Raw genomic sequence first — 18,417 nt, forward strand, 5'->3', positions numbered from 1 at the left:
CAGGAGAATGTCTGAAAGCACTTCATACAGCTGATTGTTAAACCAGTTTTATTCTGATAATTTAGGCTGGTTTTGAAATACTTAATTACCACCTTGATTGTTCTGGGTATTTATTATTCTACACGTATTGGTGTTACACCAACTTGACTACAATAAACTAAAGTACAACAAACATATAGATGGAAAACAAAAATTAATAAAAATATATTTAATTGTCTGATTATTTCGTAACTTTGGATATACTTTTCATACCCAATCCCAGTGGAAAATACACAGTAAATTAGGTTTTAAAGCATAGCTTTCCATGTTGTAGTAGAGCAACTCAATTTCATGTCTGCTTACCCTTAAAAGTAATGAACCAACAAGCAATGTTTAAGAGACTCAATAACATTTAAGGAGTAGTCACATTCCTGGCTCTATGACCCTGACCAGCATTCAATACAATTTAGCAAAGCTCTGCATGTGTTTAGTTCTGCTTTTAGAGATCTTTCTTTCATTGCTTGCCAATGCAATTTTAGAGAGGGAAACATAAATCTGCCTTCCTGATTCTATTATCTTTACAGATGATAGTGATAATTAATTGCTTCCTGGGTTTAAATTGGACTGGATTATTCATTTCTTCAAAGGGAAGAACTATTTTTTGCTGATACGTTTCTTGTAAGCAATCATTGACAAAGCACCTCTATTACTAGTCATCAATATGATGGATTATAACTTCATTTTACGTCTCCTCTCACACCAACAATTTGCAAAACAATCTGGAAAATGTAATAAATCTTGCTGTGCTTTGAAGGAGACTGTCAACGGAGAACACAATTTCATATCAATATAAAATGCAACAGGTGCTAAATTACATTGTGAGATACATTTATATTTTTATTGTCATGCATTACTAAAAATGAACATTAACAGTATATTTACAATGTTTGGTATGTTGGTAAGAAAGAGGAATCAATTCCGGATCATCACCAGAAGAACGAAGATGAGGTTAGAATTTGATTTCGACAGAGGGCTAGTGGAATGTGGACTGCCTTATATAACAACAACATATTGCTTTTATAAAGCATCTTTCATTTTGGAAGAACATCCCAAGATGCTGGACAATCAAGGGTTTGCACCCGAGATAAGGGAAGGGTGGTGATAAACGGGGCAGGGGGAGGGGAAAGATGATAGAAGGTGCAGACAAAAGGCAAGGTCTTGAGATGGACCTTGAAGGAGGTGAGGCAAAGAGATTCTGGGGAGGAGTTCCAGAGAATGGGGACAGAAAGGCTGAAGGCCCGACTGCCAATGGTTGGGCAGGCATGGCAGGAGAAATGAAGCAGGCCAGTGCCTGCCGAGCGGAGGGAGCGAGCAGGTTGGTAAGGCCTTAGAAGGTTGCAGAGTGTTAGAATTTACACTTTTTGTATAATGTTAGAATCATAATAGATGTTGCGAACGGGTTAACTTTTAAGTTAAGTGTGTTGTGGGCAGCTGGACTGAAACTCCCTGCACGTACACGAGATAACGGACTGTCTCAAAGACAGGTTGTTTGTGTGTGTGAGGCACATACACCCCATGAGGTGTTCACGTGAACCCAGCATAATTTCGACCGGGTGATCTAATATCCGCACCATGATTGGATGAATATTGGTATAAGAGTTCCGATAACTTTGTGTACGGGGCCGTCCCGGGTCGCGGAGACAAGGATACGGGAGATGGAGCCGTCCCGGGTTGCGGAGACAAGGATACGGGAGATGGAGCCGTCCCGGGTCGTGGAGACAAGGATACAGAGATGGAAGACTGAGAGCGGAAACACTAAGACTGAGGATAGCAGATGGAAGATTGAAAGCTGTAAGCAAGAAGACTGAAAGCATGAAGAATCAAGCTTGTGTGCTGGAAAGACACAGTGTTGATCTCTTGAACTCGAGATATCTATAGTGGTGTTATTCTGTTATAAGATCTGTTGATTGTACCGGCCTTTAGTCTGACCCATCGGGATATTGGGGAATAACGAACAAATTATAATAAAACAGTCTGATATCTGGTTAGAGGAATTAGCGTTATTTCCTTGCAGATTTGGCTGATTTTATTTTCTAACAAGAGGTAGGGTGGGGCAAGACTGTGGAGGGAGTTAAAAGTGAAGATGGTGTTCCTGAACCCTATCCTCAGGGGTTGGGAAACCAGCAGAGCCAGGCAAGGTTGGGGATAATAGAGCAAGGATGGGGATAGTAGGATAAATGGATGTTATAGAAGCATTCATTTGAAAGGAAACATTTGGAGAAAACTAATATTAAAAGATACAGAGAAAGAACAGGGGGATGAGATGATAACACACATAGCTGAAGTGTTGAACATTAACATGAACACTAAGAGCCTTCTTCGGTACTGTGAACTTCTATTTACTTTAGATGTCAACCTGGTTCAGCTAGTAGCATTTTCACCTCTGAGTCAAAAGCTTGCGGCTCAAACCCTATATTAGGACTTTGAGCCAGCCTGACGCACCAGTTTTCTACTTTTATTCTTAACTCCTAAAGAAGAGGCAACTGATGATCTAAAATAGATTAACTTAAACAGAAAGTAATCAAGTGACACCCAAGTTGTATTCATGGTGAAATGTATTTTCTTGGAAATGTATCCTTCTTGACAGCAAAAGTGTGAGATTTTATACTTTAATCATTTTGTCCCCAAACCATTTGTTTTGAAACTGTTGAGAATTCTTGGAAAAGAGTAGACATTTCAAACTATTTAGGATAGGAGTGGATTAAACACAACATAATTAAAATCTTCATTTACCTGCCCATACTTTGCAGCTAAGTGCAGTGGTGTCCAGTAAGAGTTGTCAGCAACATCTAAGTCAGCTCTGTTCTCCAGCAGGAGGGAGGATACATCCTTATAGCCATTAGCACTTGCCATGTGTAGCTGTGAACAGTAACCAATTGAATAAGTAGAGTATGAAAAAACAGATAGGTATCTAGAGTCTTATCTAAAAGCAGCACATGGTACACAATTACTGTGAGAAGAATACGGAAGATTAGACCACAAAGGACCAGGATAGACTCTTCCTTGGAGAAAACCAAAGCTTATTTTCTAATTGCTTAAAGCTCTGCATTATCATGAATACCCAGTGAGAAACTGTAAGATGCTGGAGGCATTCTTTCTGGGCATGTTTAGTGAATCAGAAGTTTTCAAAGCTGTCACTAAATTCATTCGAAGGATCAGCAATGCCTTCATCTGAAATGCTTTCAAAAGCACTCGCTCAATAGAATGACTGACACAGGCTTTTCCTTTCTGATTATTCTTTTCAGGCGCAACAGGGATTTACCTCTGTGTCAGATGGTTAACTTGAAATAACTGGTTGAAGACATCTTGGGTGTTAAAACACCCCATTTATAATTAAGTAATAAAACAAAGTGTAAATGTAGGCTACTTTGAAATGCACGCTAAGGTGATTCTCTACTATAAAGGAAATATGCTATCCTTGGTAGTACATGATGAAATGTTCCCTGTATAATTTCATATTTCCAAGGTAGCTAAATGACCCCCTTTATTCACTGAACAGTCCTGAAGAAGATAAAATTCTGCAGTTGGACCTATGTAAATGTTTAATTTAGGAGATAAATGTTCTCTAAACTTGAAGAATATTTATTTTATTCAAACAGGTGAACGACACACAGAGAAACCATCATGATGCTTTAGAGTCTCCAAACCAAACTACAACATGTTTGCATGTTTATTCTCATTTCTGGGATGGAATCTCTGTTCGAGGCATAAAACCTGCTCATCTAATCCTGGAAATTATTAGATGCAGGTTAGCAAGAGCTAAGGCTTGGGGACTCCAAGAGTGTGCATTGGGGTATTGCTGGAGTTAAACCAGCTTAAGTCCCAGATGAGAGCAAATTTCCTACAGTTGAATGTGAACAAGACTGAGGCCCTCCCTCCTGATTGGCTCGTGCCAGCGCCTCTGCACCTCAGGCTCTGGCAGCATCAACACTTCAACTCACCAAACCAGTCAGGAACCTAAGTGTCTTGTTTGACCCTCAACTGTCTTTTCTTCCCCACATCCAAGCCATGACCCGCTCTGTCTTCCCTCACCTCCGTAACATCGCCCGACTCCTCCCCTACCTCACCCCTCAGGCCGCTGAAACTCTTGTCATGCCTTCATCACCTCCAGGCTCGACTATGCAAACATCCTGATTGTCAGCCTTCCCAACTCCTCCCTCCACAGGCTGCAGATAATCCAGAACTCTGCAGCCCGTATCCTTTCCCACACCAAACTCCATGACCCCATCTCCCCCACTCTCGCCTGACTCCATTGGCTCCCCATCCTTTAGAGGATCCAGTTCAAGATCCTGGTCCTCACCTACAAAGCTCTCCATGGCCTCTCCCCACCCTACCTCTGCGACTCCTACCCTCCTATTAATCCGCTTGCTCCATCTGCTAATCCGGCTCTGGCCTGTTCCACATCCCCCAACCCACCCGCCCCACCATTGGTGGGAGAGCCTTCAACCACTCTGCCCCCAACCTCTGGAACTCCATTCCCCAATCATTCCGCCTCAACCCCTCCTTAGCCTCCTTCAAGTCCTGCCTCAAAACCCTCCTCTTCCACCATGCTATCGGTCACTCCCCTTCCCCTCCCTTCCCTTCTCCCTCCCTGATCCCAGCTTGGGTCTAAAATGCTGTACACTGTCCAGCGCCTTGGGATGTTCTCTCGACGTGAAAAACTCTATACAAATGTAATCTTGTTGTTGTTGCCCAAGTGATCATTAGCATGATTCACTGAGAGTGATCAAGTACAGCAACACTGTTGCAATTATTGTTAACACAAGAAAAGTGTGTGCTAAATGGAGAATTGGTGCCACATGTAATACGTAATAATAATCTTTACCATTTGATACGTGTCTTTCACATCAGAAGGACATCTCAAAGTTCTTCACGGATATAACGTAAAATGTAGTGACTGTATATGTTTTTGTGGGTGATCGTTTCGTACAAGGAAATGAATGGTTTAGCTGCAATAGTGGAATCTCATGATTCATTTGGTAACCTTGGAAGTAAAATTGTTCATTTAACACCCCTCGTAATATGAAAGATGATATTTATTTGGCTAAATCTGGTATTATTTTCTTTACATTTATAAATCACATTAACAAAAGTGACTTTTGAAACTTTGAACATACCATTTAAAAGGTAATTGGATAAACATTTGAAGAGGAACAGTTTAAACGGCTGCAGAGATTAAAATACTAAACTCCAATGGAGAAGGTGGCTTCGGCATCAGTTTGATGGGCCAATAGGTCTCCTTCTGTGCTGCAATTTAGACAAATTTATGTAATTCAGCAATGAGCAACTGGCCAGTAAACTTGACTGCACTCCTGTTGATCTTGCAGATGTTGAACAAGGAAATGCAACACAATTTCCTGTTACAATAGAAAGGTCTCTAATCTGATTATTGTAATTGTACAAACATATTTTAAATCACCATAAAACCATATAGAAGCTTAATATATAAACAGCAACAACAACAAGATTAGATTTTTTGAGCGCCTTTCACGTCGGGAGGACATCCCAAGGCGCTGTACAGTTGGGTCAGGACCCGAGCAGGGGGGAAATGGTCAGGGTGAGGGGAGGGAAGGGAGGGAGCGAGGAGGGGGTAGAGAGTCGAGAGGGGAGCTGAAGGCACGGTCAAAGAGAAAGGTCTTGAGACCGGCCTTGAAGGAGGAAAGAGAGGAAGCAAGGCGAAGGCACTGGGGGATGGAGTTCCAGAGCCTGGGGGCTGAGAGGCTGAAGGCCCGACCACCGATGGTAGGGCGGTTGGGGCGGGGGATGTGGAGCAGACCGGAGCCAGAGGAACGGAGGGTACGGGCAGGTAGGTAGGGGGATAGTAGGTCAGAGAGGTAGGAGGGAGCGAGGCCGTGAATGGCCTTGTAGGTGAGGATGAGGATCTTGAATTCGATCCTCTGGGAAGCCAGTGGAGGCGAGCGAGGGTGGGAGTGATGTGGTCCCGAAGCCTGGTGCGGGACAGTACGCGAGCTGCAGAGTTCTGAATGACCTGCAGCTTGTGGAGGGAGGTGCCGGGAAGGCCGGCGAGGAGAGAGTTCCCACAGTCCAGCCTTGAGGTGATAAAGGCGTGGACCAGAGTTTCAGCAGCGTGAGGGGTGAGGTAGTGCCGTAGTCTGGCGACATTCCGGAGGTGATGGAAGGCGGTGCCAGTTGTGGCGCGGATATGAGGGAGAAAGGACAGCTCAGGGTCGAACAGAACCCCGAGGTTCGTGACTGGCTTTAAGAGGTGGAGAGTGCAGCCTTGGATGCTGATGCTGTCAGCGCCTGAGGTGCGGAGGCGCTGACGCGAGCCAATCAGGAGGGCCTCAGTTTTGCGCACGTTGAGCTGAAGAAAGTTGCTCTCGTCCAGGACTCGATGTCAGACAGGCAGCTGTCAGGACATCGGTGGTCGTGGAGTTGAGGTTAGAGGAGGAAAGGTAGAGTTGGGTGTCATCCGCATACATGTGGAAGTTAACCCCATGTCTGCGGATGATGTCACCAAGGGGGAGCATATAGAGGGTGAAGAGGAGGGGACCGAGGACAGAGCCTTGAGGGACACCGCACGAGACAGTGCGGGGGCTGGAGGAAAAGCCATTCGTGGAGACAAAGTGAAGACGGTGGGAGAGTTACGACCTAAACCACTCAAGGACAGGGCCTTGAAGGTTGAGGTGAGAGGACAAGCGGTGGAGTAGGATAGCGTGGTCGACCGTATCGAATGCTGCCGATAGGTCGAGGATGACGAGGAGGCAGAGGGAGCCCTGGTCACAGATGGTCAGGATGTCATTGGTGACCTTGACCAGGGCAGTTTCTGTGCTATGGGCAGCACGGAAACCCGACTGAAGGGGTTCGAATAATGAATCGTTGGAGAGGAAAGAGCGCAGCTGGGAGGTGACAACTCGTTCCAGGACCTTGGACAGGAAGGGGAGGTTGGAGATGGGCCGGTAGCTTGATAGCTGCGACGCATCAAGGGAGGGTTTTTTCAAGGTGGGAGTGATGGTGGCAGTTTTTAAGGGAATGGGGAGGGACAGGTTGACGATGTCTGTGATATGTGGGGCAAAGAGGTGGAGCTGGCAGATATGGAGTGGAGTGGGGATGGGGTCAAGGGAGCAGGTGGTGGGTTTCAGGAATAGGATGAGTTTGGTGACAGAGGGTGGGGAAACGGGTACAAAAGTGGGTAGGAGTCGGAGTGTGGGAGGGTTAGGGTGGATGTTGGAGGGGAAGTGACCGCGGAGCGAATTCCCTTGATTTTGGATTCAAGGAAATCCAGCATCTCCTCGCAGTGAAGGTTGGAGGAGATGACCTGCGTGGGGTGGCGGGGGGGGACGGAGGAGTCGGGATGTGGTAGAAAACAGTAGCCTGGGGTTGCCCTTCGCCTCCAGGATTATCCTGGAGTAGAAGGATGATTTGGCCGAGGCTAGAGTGGAGCGGTAGATTTTGAGGAGGTCCAGCCAGATTTGTCGGTGGACCGTTAGGCCAGATTTGACCCAGGTGCATTCAGCGGCCCGCACCTAGTTCTTCAGTGAGCGGAGGTGGGTGGTGAACCAGGGGGAGGAGCGAGAGTAGGAGACAGTACGGTAGGTGATGGAGGCAAGAGTGTCAGTGATTTTTAATAGGATTGTTTTGTAATTTTAGTTCAATAACTCTATTTCGTGCCTTAGGACGTCCTCCTGACATGAAAGGCGCTTTACAAATGTAATTTTGTTGTTGTGGTGGAGATATTTTGGGAAATCTTTACGGTAATTCCACTTTATTCAACTTGTGCTCTGTATTAGGTCAGATCAGATCTGAGATTATTGAACTAAATCTCATCCACAGCCACCTAGAGGTTCCTCTTTATCCCGGTTCACACAAATAAAATGTTTAGCTGTACGGTCGTGGAACCTCATGCTTTATTGAGTAACCTTGGCAGTAAATTTGTTTATTTTACACACCTTTTAATACAAATGTGGCAGTGTACAAATAGTTACAATGCTTGGCTGTACTTCAAGATAAGATATGTTTGAGACTTAGCATATCCTCAGCAAGATTGTGAGACCACTGAACAAAATGGTTAGACTCATTGCCAATGTATGAGGTTCAGTGTAACTAAAGCCAGCTGATTTTTTTCCCCAGGGCACTAGAGACATCAGAAGTGAACTGTGAAATCCAGAAGCTTATTTGGATAACAAAGTATCAACCAAGAAGTACTTCAATAGCTCTATATTTATAGCAGTGCGCCAGATGAAAATTCTAAAAGATCAGCTAAGACTGGGGTCATTAACCAAGTAGGAGCACTTGAAGATATCATCTTACCAGTGTGACTCCTTCATCATTCTTCTGATTGATGTTTCCACCGGCTGCCAGGAGATTCTTAACATCTGCCAACATTTTTGAAGGACGCTGTGTTTTCATGTGCCGCAAGGAGTTCACATCAACACCTGCATGTTACAGTTTTGGAATTAAACATGGATTGGTGCCATGAATTGCATTGAAATTGTACACAAGTAAACCAAGCTTATGGAGTCCTGTAGCTCAGTGGTTAGAGCACTCGCTTTGGAAGCGAGAGACCTGGGTTCGATTCCCGGCAGGGTGAAACCTTGGGCAAGTTTCCTAACTCCACACGCTTGATAATAATCCCTCAAGAAAAAAAAATAATAAATTGGTCATTTCAATCCACGACTGTTTGTGGGACAGTGCTGTGCACAATTGGCTTCCGCATTTCACCCACAAATATACAGTCAATTCACTTTAAAGTCTATTCTGTGAACTGTTTAGAGACGTCTAGAAGACTTGAAAAGCGCTATATCAAATGCAAGGATTATGATTATTATAAGCTCAGTTTATAACTAGAATTGCCCAGTGCACAAACGAGCAGGTTTCAAGATGAATATGGTCGCATGGAAGTGTATTAAAGTCAGGTTTTTCATGAAATCCTTCATGAAATAATATTTTCTCAGGAGAACCGTTTTTAAGCTACAAAAAATTGAAGGATCTGAGATTTGGTCATCAGTCTGTTGTGAGTTTGCTGATCTTAGATGGGGCAGCAGTGGAGTAGGTATACTTAACTTCAGTCTCAGGGAAAGATAATGCAAGGTTCTCCCACTTCAACAACAACAACAACAAGATTCCATTTATAAAGCGCCTTGCATTATAAGCATTATAAGCATTATCACTTCTTCGTGACGTCTCAAAGTGCTTCACAGAATATACCGTAAAGTGAATTGGCTATGTAAATTGTGGGAGAAACTCGGCAGTCAATTGTGCACAACAGTGTCTCACAAACAGTCATGGATTGAGTGACCAAATGATTTTTTTTNCTTGAAGGGATTATTACTCCCCAGAAAAGTGATCTGCCAATCAACTTCCTACTTACTGCTAGGTAAACAGAGGAATGTGGAATAAAGAATAGAACCCATATCCGTTCTGTGGCATTCAAGCTACTGTGTCAATTTGTTGGTCATAGAAAGACATGAAACAACCACACTCACTATCCTTGTGATATATCACATCCTCTTCCACTCCAACGATAATGAGGAAAAGACACAAGACAATAGGTGCACTTTACACCCAATATACTGAAAAATTCTACACTAATGTATGAGAATGAAATATTAATCTAAATGTCAAAAGTACACATGATGGAAAACTATTGAGAAAACTCTTGTGACACACTGAAACATAACCAGGAGAAGAGGCAATGCTTAGGGATGTCCCTCTGCACTGCTGTTTATGGGTCAGTGAAAAAAAGGCTTAAAGACAGATGTGTTGCTGTCAGATGATTTGGTTTGAACTGGTCATGGTTTCATGAACTCTATCTCCAGCAGCAGCAGGCGCCTTTCACGTTGGGAGGACGTCCCAAAGCACTGAACAGTCAGGGCTTGAGCATGGGGGAGGGGATGGGGTAGGCGTGAGGGAAGGCAGAGATGGTAGGGTGAGTTGGGTGGGAGACATGGAGCAGACTGGAGCCCACTGAACAGAGGGAGCAGGCAGGTTGGTAGGGAGTCAGCAGGTCAGAGAGGTAGGAGGGGGCAAGGCCATGGATGGACTTGAAAGTGAGGTTGTGGATCTTGAATTCTATCCTCTGGGGGATGGGGAGCAAGTGGAATCGGGGGAGGGTGGGAGAGATGGAGTCACGGAGCCTGGTGCGGGAGAGTACACAAGCTACAGAGTTTTGGATGATCTGCAGTTTGTGAAGGGAAGAGTTGGGAAGGCTGATGAGGAGGGAATTTCTATAATTGAGCCTTGATGTGACGAATGAGTGGGTTTCGGCAGCCTGAGGGGTGAGGCAGTGGTGCAGTCTGGCAATGTTGTGGAGGTTGTGGTAGGCAGTGCCGGTCATGGTGCGGATGTAGGGGAGAAAGGACAGTTCAGGCTCAAACAAGATACCCAGGTTCCTGACTGGCTTAGTGAGGTTGAGTGTGTAGCCGTGGAGGCTGATGCTATCAGCGCCTGAGGTGCGGAGGCGCTGGTGCAAGCCAATCAGGAGGGCCTCGGTCTTGCTGACGTTGAGTTGGGGGAAAGCTGTCCCTTGTCCAGGACTTGATGTCAGACAGGCAGTCGGTCAGGACGCCAGTAGTCCTGGAGTTCAGGATGGAGGCAGAGATGTAGAGTTGGATGTCATCCACATACATGTGGAAATTTACCCCATGTCTGCGGATGATGCCACCAAGGAGGAGCATGTAGAGGGTGAAGAGGAGGGGTCCGAGGACAGAGCCCTGAGGAACACCGCATGAGATGGTGCGGGGTGCCGGAGGAGAAGCCGTTTGCCATGATAAAGTAGAGGCAGTGTGAAAGTTAGGACCTGAACCAGTCAAGGACAGAACCTTGAAGGTTGAGGTGGGAGGAGAAGAGGTGAAGGAGGATTGAGTGGTCCACGATGTCAAAGGCAGTGGAGAGGTCGAGGAGGATGAGGAGACAGAGGGAGCCCTGGTCACACATGGTCAGGATGTCTTTTGTGACCTTGACCAGAGCAGTTTCCGTGCTGTGGGCAGCAAGGAAACCCGATTAGAGGGGCTCATGGAGGGAGTGGGAGGAGAGGAAAGAATAAAGCTGAGAGGCAACGACTCTCTCAAGGACCTTGGATAGGAAAGGGAGATTTGAGATGGGCCGGGAGCTGAATAGCTGTGATGGGTCAAGGGAAGGTTTCTTCAAGGTAGGGGTAATAATGGCTGTTTTGAGGGGGGAAGGAACAGTACCAGATGACAGGGAGAGATTAATGATGTTGGTGAGTATGGAGTAAGGAGGCGGAGCTGGGATTTAAGGAAAGGGGTGGGGATGGGATCCAGGGAGCAGGTGGTGGGCTTCATGGAGGTTACTGTGGTGAAGATAGAAGAGAGGGTGACAGGATCAAAAGTTTGGAAGGAGGGATGGGTAATTGTCAGATGGGTAATTGTGTGGGGTGGGGTAGGGAGGGAGTGGAAGTTGGGAGGGCAGTGGCAGCTTAGTGGATTCCCTCGATTTTGGACTTGAGGAAGTCCAGCATTTTCTCGCAGTGAGAGTCAGAGGAAAGTATCGGCGAGGTGTGTCAGGGAGGGTCGAGGAGCCGGTTAGTGGTGGAGAACAGGAGTCTGGGGTTGCCCTTCATCTCCAGGGTTAACCTGGAATAGAACGATGACTTGGCTGAGGCGAGAGTGGAGCCGTAGGTCTTGATGTGGTCCAGCCAGATGTGCTGGTGGACCGTTAGACCGGATTTGAGCCAAGTGCATTCGACAGCCCACACCTGGACCTTGAGCGAGCGGAGGTGGCTGGTGAACCAGGGTGAGGATCGGGAATAGGAGGCAGTTCGGGAGGTGAGGGGGCAAGGGCGTCGAGTGTGGTGGAGGGTGCTATGGAAAAGAGTAAGTGCAGTGAGTGGGTTGGTGCGAGAGGTTGGCCAGAGGGAGAGAATGGATTGTGAGGAGATCTTCTTTCACAGGTGGTAGAAAATGGTGGTAGGTTTGGAGGCAGTGGGATATGGGAGTTGAGGGAAATGAAATGGTGGTCAGAGATGGCCTTGTCAGTGATGGTGACATCCGAGACGCTGAGGCCCTGGGTGATCACCAGGTCGAGCGGGTGACTGTGGGTAGCAGAGTGGATGTGGAGGGAGAGGTTGAGAGAGGAGAGGAGAGAGGAGAAGTCTGAGGTGGTGGAGCAGGTGGGGGTGAAGTGGAGGTTGAAGTCGCGAAGGATGATGAGGCGGTCGGAGCAGAGGCAAAGGGAAGCAAGGAGGGTGGAGATAATAATAATAATAATAATAATCCTTGCATTTGATATAGCGCTTTTCACGTCGGGAGGACGTCCCAAAGCGCTTCACAGAACATACTGCAAAGTTAATTGACTGTATATTTGTGGGCGAACGCGGCAGCCAATTGCGCACAGCAATGTCCCACAAACAGTCGTAGATTGAAAATGACCAATTAATTATTGTTTTTGGTTTTTGAAGAGATGTCAGAGATGAAGGTGGGGGAGGATTTTAGGGGGTGGTAAAGTAAGAGAATTTCTAGAGAGAGGTGGAAGGGATGGCAGAGGGTAAGGTGTTCACCCAAGTCAACCAAGTTTACTGTAGTTTTCTTCTCAGGAGGAAACTTGCCTCCACCACCCACCCCCGGTAAATTCTGCATCAACTGGTATAACAATATTCTGTGCTAAAACAGTTAGATAGATACTAACACTTTTAGTTTCAGAATTATCAACAGCAAAATGGATACCTTGATCTTATTTTCTGCTCACAACATTAGAAAGCAAGAGTGCAGAGGACAGTGACAAGGCTGATCTCTATTGTTACAGATAAGCTATAAGCAAAGAATAGATAAGATGGGGGTCTTATGTCTTGAAAAGAGAAGTTTCAGGAGAGACTGTTTAGAGATATCTCTGATACTAAGTGGGATTGGGAACGATATTTACAGATATACCCAGCTCAGAGCATACAGCATAGATTCATGAGGATGATACCAGAGATGAAAGCCTATAGCTAGGAGAGACAAAGTGGATTAGAACTCTTCCAGTGTTAATTTGTTAGAGATGTTCAAGATGAAAGGATCAATAATGAGGAACTATTTCTGTTGCTATGTGATGATTTGAATAACTAGGAAGGAGGAAGTCAGGAAATATTTATTCACTCAGAGGGTGTACAGAATATGGAATGAATTGCACGGGATGGCTGTTGAAGCAATCTTATATGGAGTATTTAAAAGAGAATTAGATAGGCACATGCTGAGGAAGGATTAATTAGAGATTTTGAATTGCTGGTAATAATTTAACACAACTTGTGCTACCGATGCTTCCACGTGCTGGAGCTACAACTTACCTTTGACTATTACTGAATGTATTCTTGAATTTTTTTCATAGAAAGTACTGATTCGTTATGAGAAACAACAATAAGTTGCATTTATAGAGCGCCCTTTACACTGCAAGGTGTCTTGGAGCGAGAAAGAACAAGGAGTTGGGATTAGAGTTGGATTAACTGCGGGTGCAAACACCGACACTGATAAAATGAGTTGAATGTCCTCTTACTGAGTCATAAATTTCAATGGTTCATAGCAAAAGCAAGTTCCCACCACAATCTGCAGTTAACTTGAAATGTACACACAGCTTCAGGCTGGAAAACTGCAAAGTTATCTGTTCTCATAGGGAGTATCATAGAATCATAGAATTATACAGCACAGAAGGAGGCCGTTCAGCCCATCGTGTCTGTGCCAGCTCTTTGAAAAGTGCTATCCAATTCAATCCGACTGCCCCTTCTTTCTCCATAGCCCTTCAAACTTGTCCTCCCCAAATAATTGTCTACTTCTCTCTTAAAAGTTGTCATCAAATCGGCTTCCACCACCCTTTCAGGCAATGCATTCCAGATCCGAACAACTCGCTGTGTGAAAACATTCCTCCTCACCTCCCCTCTGTTTCTTTTAACAACTATTTTAAATCGGTGTCCTCAGGTTACCGACACACCCGCCAGTGGAAATAATTTCTCCTTGTTTACCCTATCAAATCCCCTCATAATTTTGAAAACTTCTATCAAGTCTCCTCTTAACCTTCTCTGCTCCAAGAATAATAATCCCAGTTTCTCTCGCCTCTCCTGATAACTGAAGTCCCTCATTCCTGGTACCATGCTGGTAAATCTCTTTTGCACCCTCTCCAATGCCTTGACAAACTTCCTAAAGTGTGCTGCCCAGAACTGAACACAGTACTCTAACTGAGGCCTAACCAGTGTTTTATAAAGGTTCATCATAATAGTAGAAATATCACACTGCAGTTTTGAAGTCTGCAGTGAGGCACACGGTGGGGGAGAGAAGAGGCTTTTTTGTTCTGTGTGTCTCTATTATATAGCAGACCCACTGAGAGATACATAGAACATTAAAACACGCAAACAGGTCATTTGGTCCAACTAGTTTTTGCCACTGTTTACACTCTACGAGTCTCCACCGATCCTAACCCACCGCTCTTTCCTAGCTTTCCATGTTGGTACCTAAACAACTAGCCGATCTTTCACACACTAATCAACCTGCTGGCTATTACCTGTATTTTCTGCTTCCATTGAATAGTTCTATGGTTGATTGTCAAATAATAAATCAACAACAACAACAAAATTACATTTATAAAGCGCCTTTCACGTTGGGAGGACGTCTCAAAGCGCTGGACAGTCAGAGGTCAGGTGTCGGGGGCCGAACATGGGGGAGGGGTGGTGTAGGGGTGAGGGAAGGCAGAGAGGTGGGAGGGAGACCAAAGGCACGGTCGAAGAGAAGGGTCTTGAGACCGGCCTTGAAGGAGGCAAGGGAGGAAGCGAGGCAAAGGGACTGTGGGATGGAGTTCCAGAGTGTGGGGGCAGAGAGGCTGAAAGTCCGGCCACCGATGGTAGGTTAGGTTGGGCGGGAGACATGCAGCAAACCAGAGCCCGCTGATCGGAGGGTGCGGGCAGGTTGGTAGGAAGTCAGCAGGTCAGAGAGGTAGGATGACATGGATGGCCTCGAAAGTGAGGACAAGGATCTTGAATTCAATCCTCTGAGGGATGGGGAGCCAGTTGAATCGGGTGAGGGTGGGAGTGATGTGGTCACGGAGCCTGGTGCGTGAGAGTACACGAACTGCCGAGTTTTGGATGATCTGCAGCTTGTGAAGGGAAGAGTTGGGAAGGCCAATGAGGAGGGAGTTCCCGTAATGGAGCCTTGATGTGACGAATGCGTGAGTGAGGGTTTCGGCAGCCTGAGGGGAGAGGCAGTGGTGGAGTCTGGCAATGTTGCAGAGGTGGTGTCAACAGGGTAGCTCCAGAGCATTTGAGTTTCATTTGAGCATTCAAGCTTCCTGTATAATTTCTCTTTAAAAACCTTTTTGTGAAATCTGAGCAATTTATTCTGTTTCTGCATGAAATAAAACATTCCAGGAGAAAGTCCTATAAAACCAAGTGTATCTGCTGCAACTCCACTAAATAGAAATTTAAAGATTAATGTCTCAAAGTTGCCAAGTAGTTATGCTATTCTGAAAGATTCAAGTAGCAGTCTATGTGCTTGTAACCCCCAAATAGAATAAGAGAGAGGCCATTCAAGCCCATTGAGCTTATTTGTTATTTTGTTTATTATTATTATTATTAATTTGTTTGATCGTGCAAATCTTTAAATTTGCATCTTTTGCAAATTCTTTTTCCCACACACTCCTAAGTTCCTTGTCAAGTATCTACAATAGAACTCCTGTTCTAACACATTCAGTTTTTACTTGGGTTCAGTTATTGTTCAGTTGAGCGGGGGAGTGGACCATTTAAGTAGGAAAACACTGAATGTGTTTGCAAAATACTTACTTGTCTGTTCACTTCAAAATACCAGCTGCCTTTAGGTGCTATAAGAACCTCTGGGTCATAGGATCAGCACCACCAACATTACTTCCTAAGCACAGTTCATGCAATATTTATGCATCCCAACTAAAGGACTCCACTAATATCCAACTATTTCCTTTTCAAACATCTCAATTCACGCTGCCTCATGTGGCTGTGCATTCCATATTTTCACAACTCCTGTGTGCAGAAATGTTTTCTGATTTCACCTCTAATCATCTTAGTTCTAATTTTAAGGTCATGTCTTGTTTTGGATCTTCTGCCAGAGGGAAGAGTCATTTACAATCTAAATCGTCAGTGGCTTTCATTATTTTAACATAGTCGTGAGTGGATAATGCTCTTTAAATTGTAGGAGTTGAAACAGATCGTAGATAATAAGTAAGTATGCTTTCTCTGTCAAATTACTGCTTTTACATTTAGTAATGTGATTTTTGTATTAAACTTAAAGGCTAAAATGTTTTTCTCCCACAGGAAACAATAACAGTAAATGCTAAAAATAATACATTGTAATTTAAACAAATTATATGCTTTGAAGTGTTCAAGGCTGTTATTCATCTCAGATTATTTCAGCATGGGGTTACTATTCTGTGTTACAACGATGACAATATAATCACCTGCAATTACATGAACTGGTAATACGCAGCAACTTGTTTTCACAGAGCAAAGCACGCATTAGGTGAAGCAATGGCAAGGACACTGTCAGTGACTGCATTCCTTTGGCTAATGTAACTCTCAGCTTTGAGAGAAATTATGCCATTTGCGGAGGGATCACCACAAAATGAAACTCATGAACGAATGCATCTGCAAGTGTTCTACAATTGTGTATACTATGTAGATACGACCATTCAATCAGAGACTAACTGAGGGCAACTAAAATAACACATCCCCTCCTGGGCACACAGTATTCTGTACAACATCAACCCACGCTCCCTGAGGGACCAATCACTGCTAATGACCTTATGTTTGTCACAATAGACCTGTCACAGTGCTCCTCGAATAGACATCAATTCAAACAAAAGCCAATGAAGTTAATGTGCAGACAGATGTTTAATGCTTGCAATTACACCCATCACATTTGTTTTTCTCTGCGACAGAACAATGATATTTCCTACCACCCTTGTTCACTGTGTGAGTTTTGAGTCCAAGCTATAATAGACTCAGAGTATTAATAGCTGCAGAACAGGTACCATATAGAGCAAGAGTTCAAATCAACAAGGCAGTTAAAATATCAGCAGTCTGCACTTAGCATTTTATATTGTCTTCACAGCCTATTATTTTACTTTTGAGACATTTGGCTTATGTGATACCCTAACAATATCTCTTCTAAACTCATCAATTCATACCTGATAACTGGTAATAATTGTTGTATTTGATCTAGCACCTTATCACATCTTCGAGATGTCTCAAAGCGCTTCACAGAATATACTGCAAAGTGAGTGGAGTGACTGTATATTTTGTGGGCGAAATTCACCTTTCCATAGTTTTATTCTCCTTCCTCAAAATTACTACTATTGTGTTATGGATCTATCAAATCACTTTCTTGAAAAACATTCTCCAGCAATCTGCAAGTCTTTTATTCTCAAGACCTGAAAGAACCCTTTATTTTAGTGTTTTGTTCATTCTGCACTTTTGACCGAGGTTCATAAGAGGGTCTAATTTGCAATACTGTAATTATTCTAAATAAGAAATGTGTAACTCTCAAAGTTCTAAAGCGCTGAACGTGCTTCAAGACATTCCTTTTTTTTTACAAAGTAGTTAATTTTCCTTCAATTTATTCTCTATTTTACAAGGGATGATTAATGTGATATTTTATAACAGATTTTAAAATTATTGAATGTGATTGTGTTTTCTATCTTCTCCTGAAGTCTGCATACAAAAACCCCTTCCCCCGATTGCTCCAGCACAATGGTTATTGAATCAGTTATGAAACATCAAATTTAGGAAGATAGATTCAGGGAGCTCGGTGTAGGAAAGGACAGGGTTACAGAATTCTAGATAGTCTGCAACTCGCTTGTGTAGGGAAGGGTTGGGTCATCCGACGAGCAGTGTTGGCACGGACGTGATAAATGCATGCGTTAGGATCCAGCAAGTTGATACATGACATATCAAGATACCTGCAGGTTTTGCTAGCTTCAAGCATTTTTGTGACTCTCATAAATCAAGCCCCATACTGCTTCTTAATCTTATTCAAGAGCCATTTCCTTTATTATATCTTTAATAAAGTTTAAAGGTACAAATCAATTGTTTGTTGTTTTCTGGCCATTATTTGGAGTGATGTAGGGTTACTATTTACATTATTTGCAACGTAGGGTGGGGGATTAAACCAAGCTTCCCTCTCTCCATTACTATACTGCTGGAACAAAGAAGCTCTGCAGTGTAAATGTAACATTTAATCCACAAAGGGAACTGAAGATTTCAATACAGATAAAGACCATTGGGAAAATAATAATGCTCAAGTTAATGTACCATTATCTTCCAGATGTTGGAGAAGTATAGAGCTTGATTCTGTGCCCTCCATTGTATAATCCAGTGCGATATGCCCATTTATATTCTGCAGCAGCACATTGGCTCCAGCCTAAAGACAGGAAAATAAACAAATATGTTAATCTTCTTCAGTTCTGAATCAT

General features: G+C 44.1%; 1 protein-coding gene and 1 non-coding gene across 2 annotated transcripts in view; one reads left to right on the forward strand and one right to left on the reverse strand.

The window, feature by feature from the left end:
• Positions 1 to 18,417, reverse strand: part of myo16 (myosin XVI) — a 247,081-nt gene that overhangs the window by 155,047 nt on the left and 73,617 nt on the right. The window contains exons 5-7 of the mRNA XM_042334636.1: positions 18,257 to 18,365; positions 8,311 to 8,435; positions 2,773 to 2,898 (exon numbers count right to left, since the gene is read on the reverse strand). Coding sequence (XP_042190570.1) covers positions 2,773 to 2,898; positions 8,311 to 8,435; positions 18,257 to 18,365 — 360 coding nt within the window. The remainder of the gene's footprint in view (positions 1 to 2,772; positions 2,899 to 8,310; positions 8,436 to 18,256; positions 18,366 to 18,417) is intronic.
• On the forward strand, positions 8,519 to 8,590 carry trnap-ugg. Its single transcript has one exon. It is a non-coding gene; the product is annotated as a tRNA-Pro (tRNA).

Source organism: Callorhinchus milii, unplaced genomic scaffold, assembly GCF_018977255.1.
Source record: "Callorhinchus milii isolate IMCB2004 unplaced genomic scaffold, IMCB_Cmil_1.0 Scaffold4, whole genome shotgun sequence".
NCBI classification, from domain to species: domain Eukaryota; kingdom Metazoa; phylum Chordata; class Chondrichthyes; order Chimaeriformes; family Callorhinchidae; genus Callorhinchus; species Callorhinchus milii.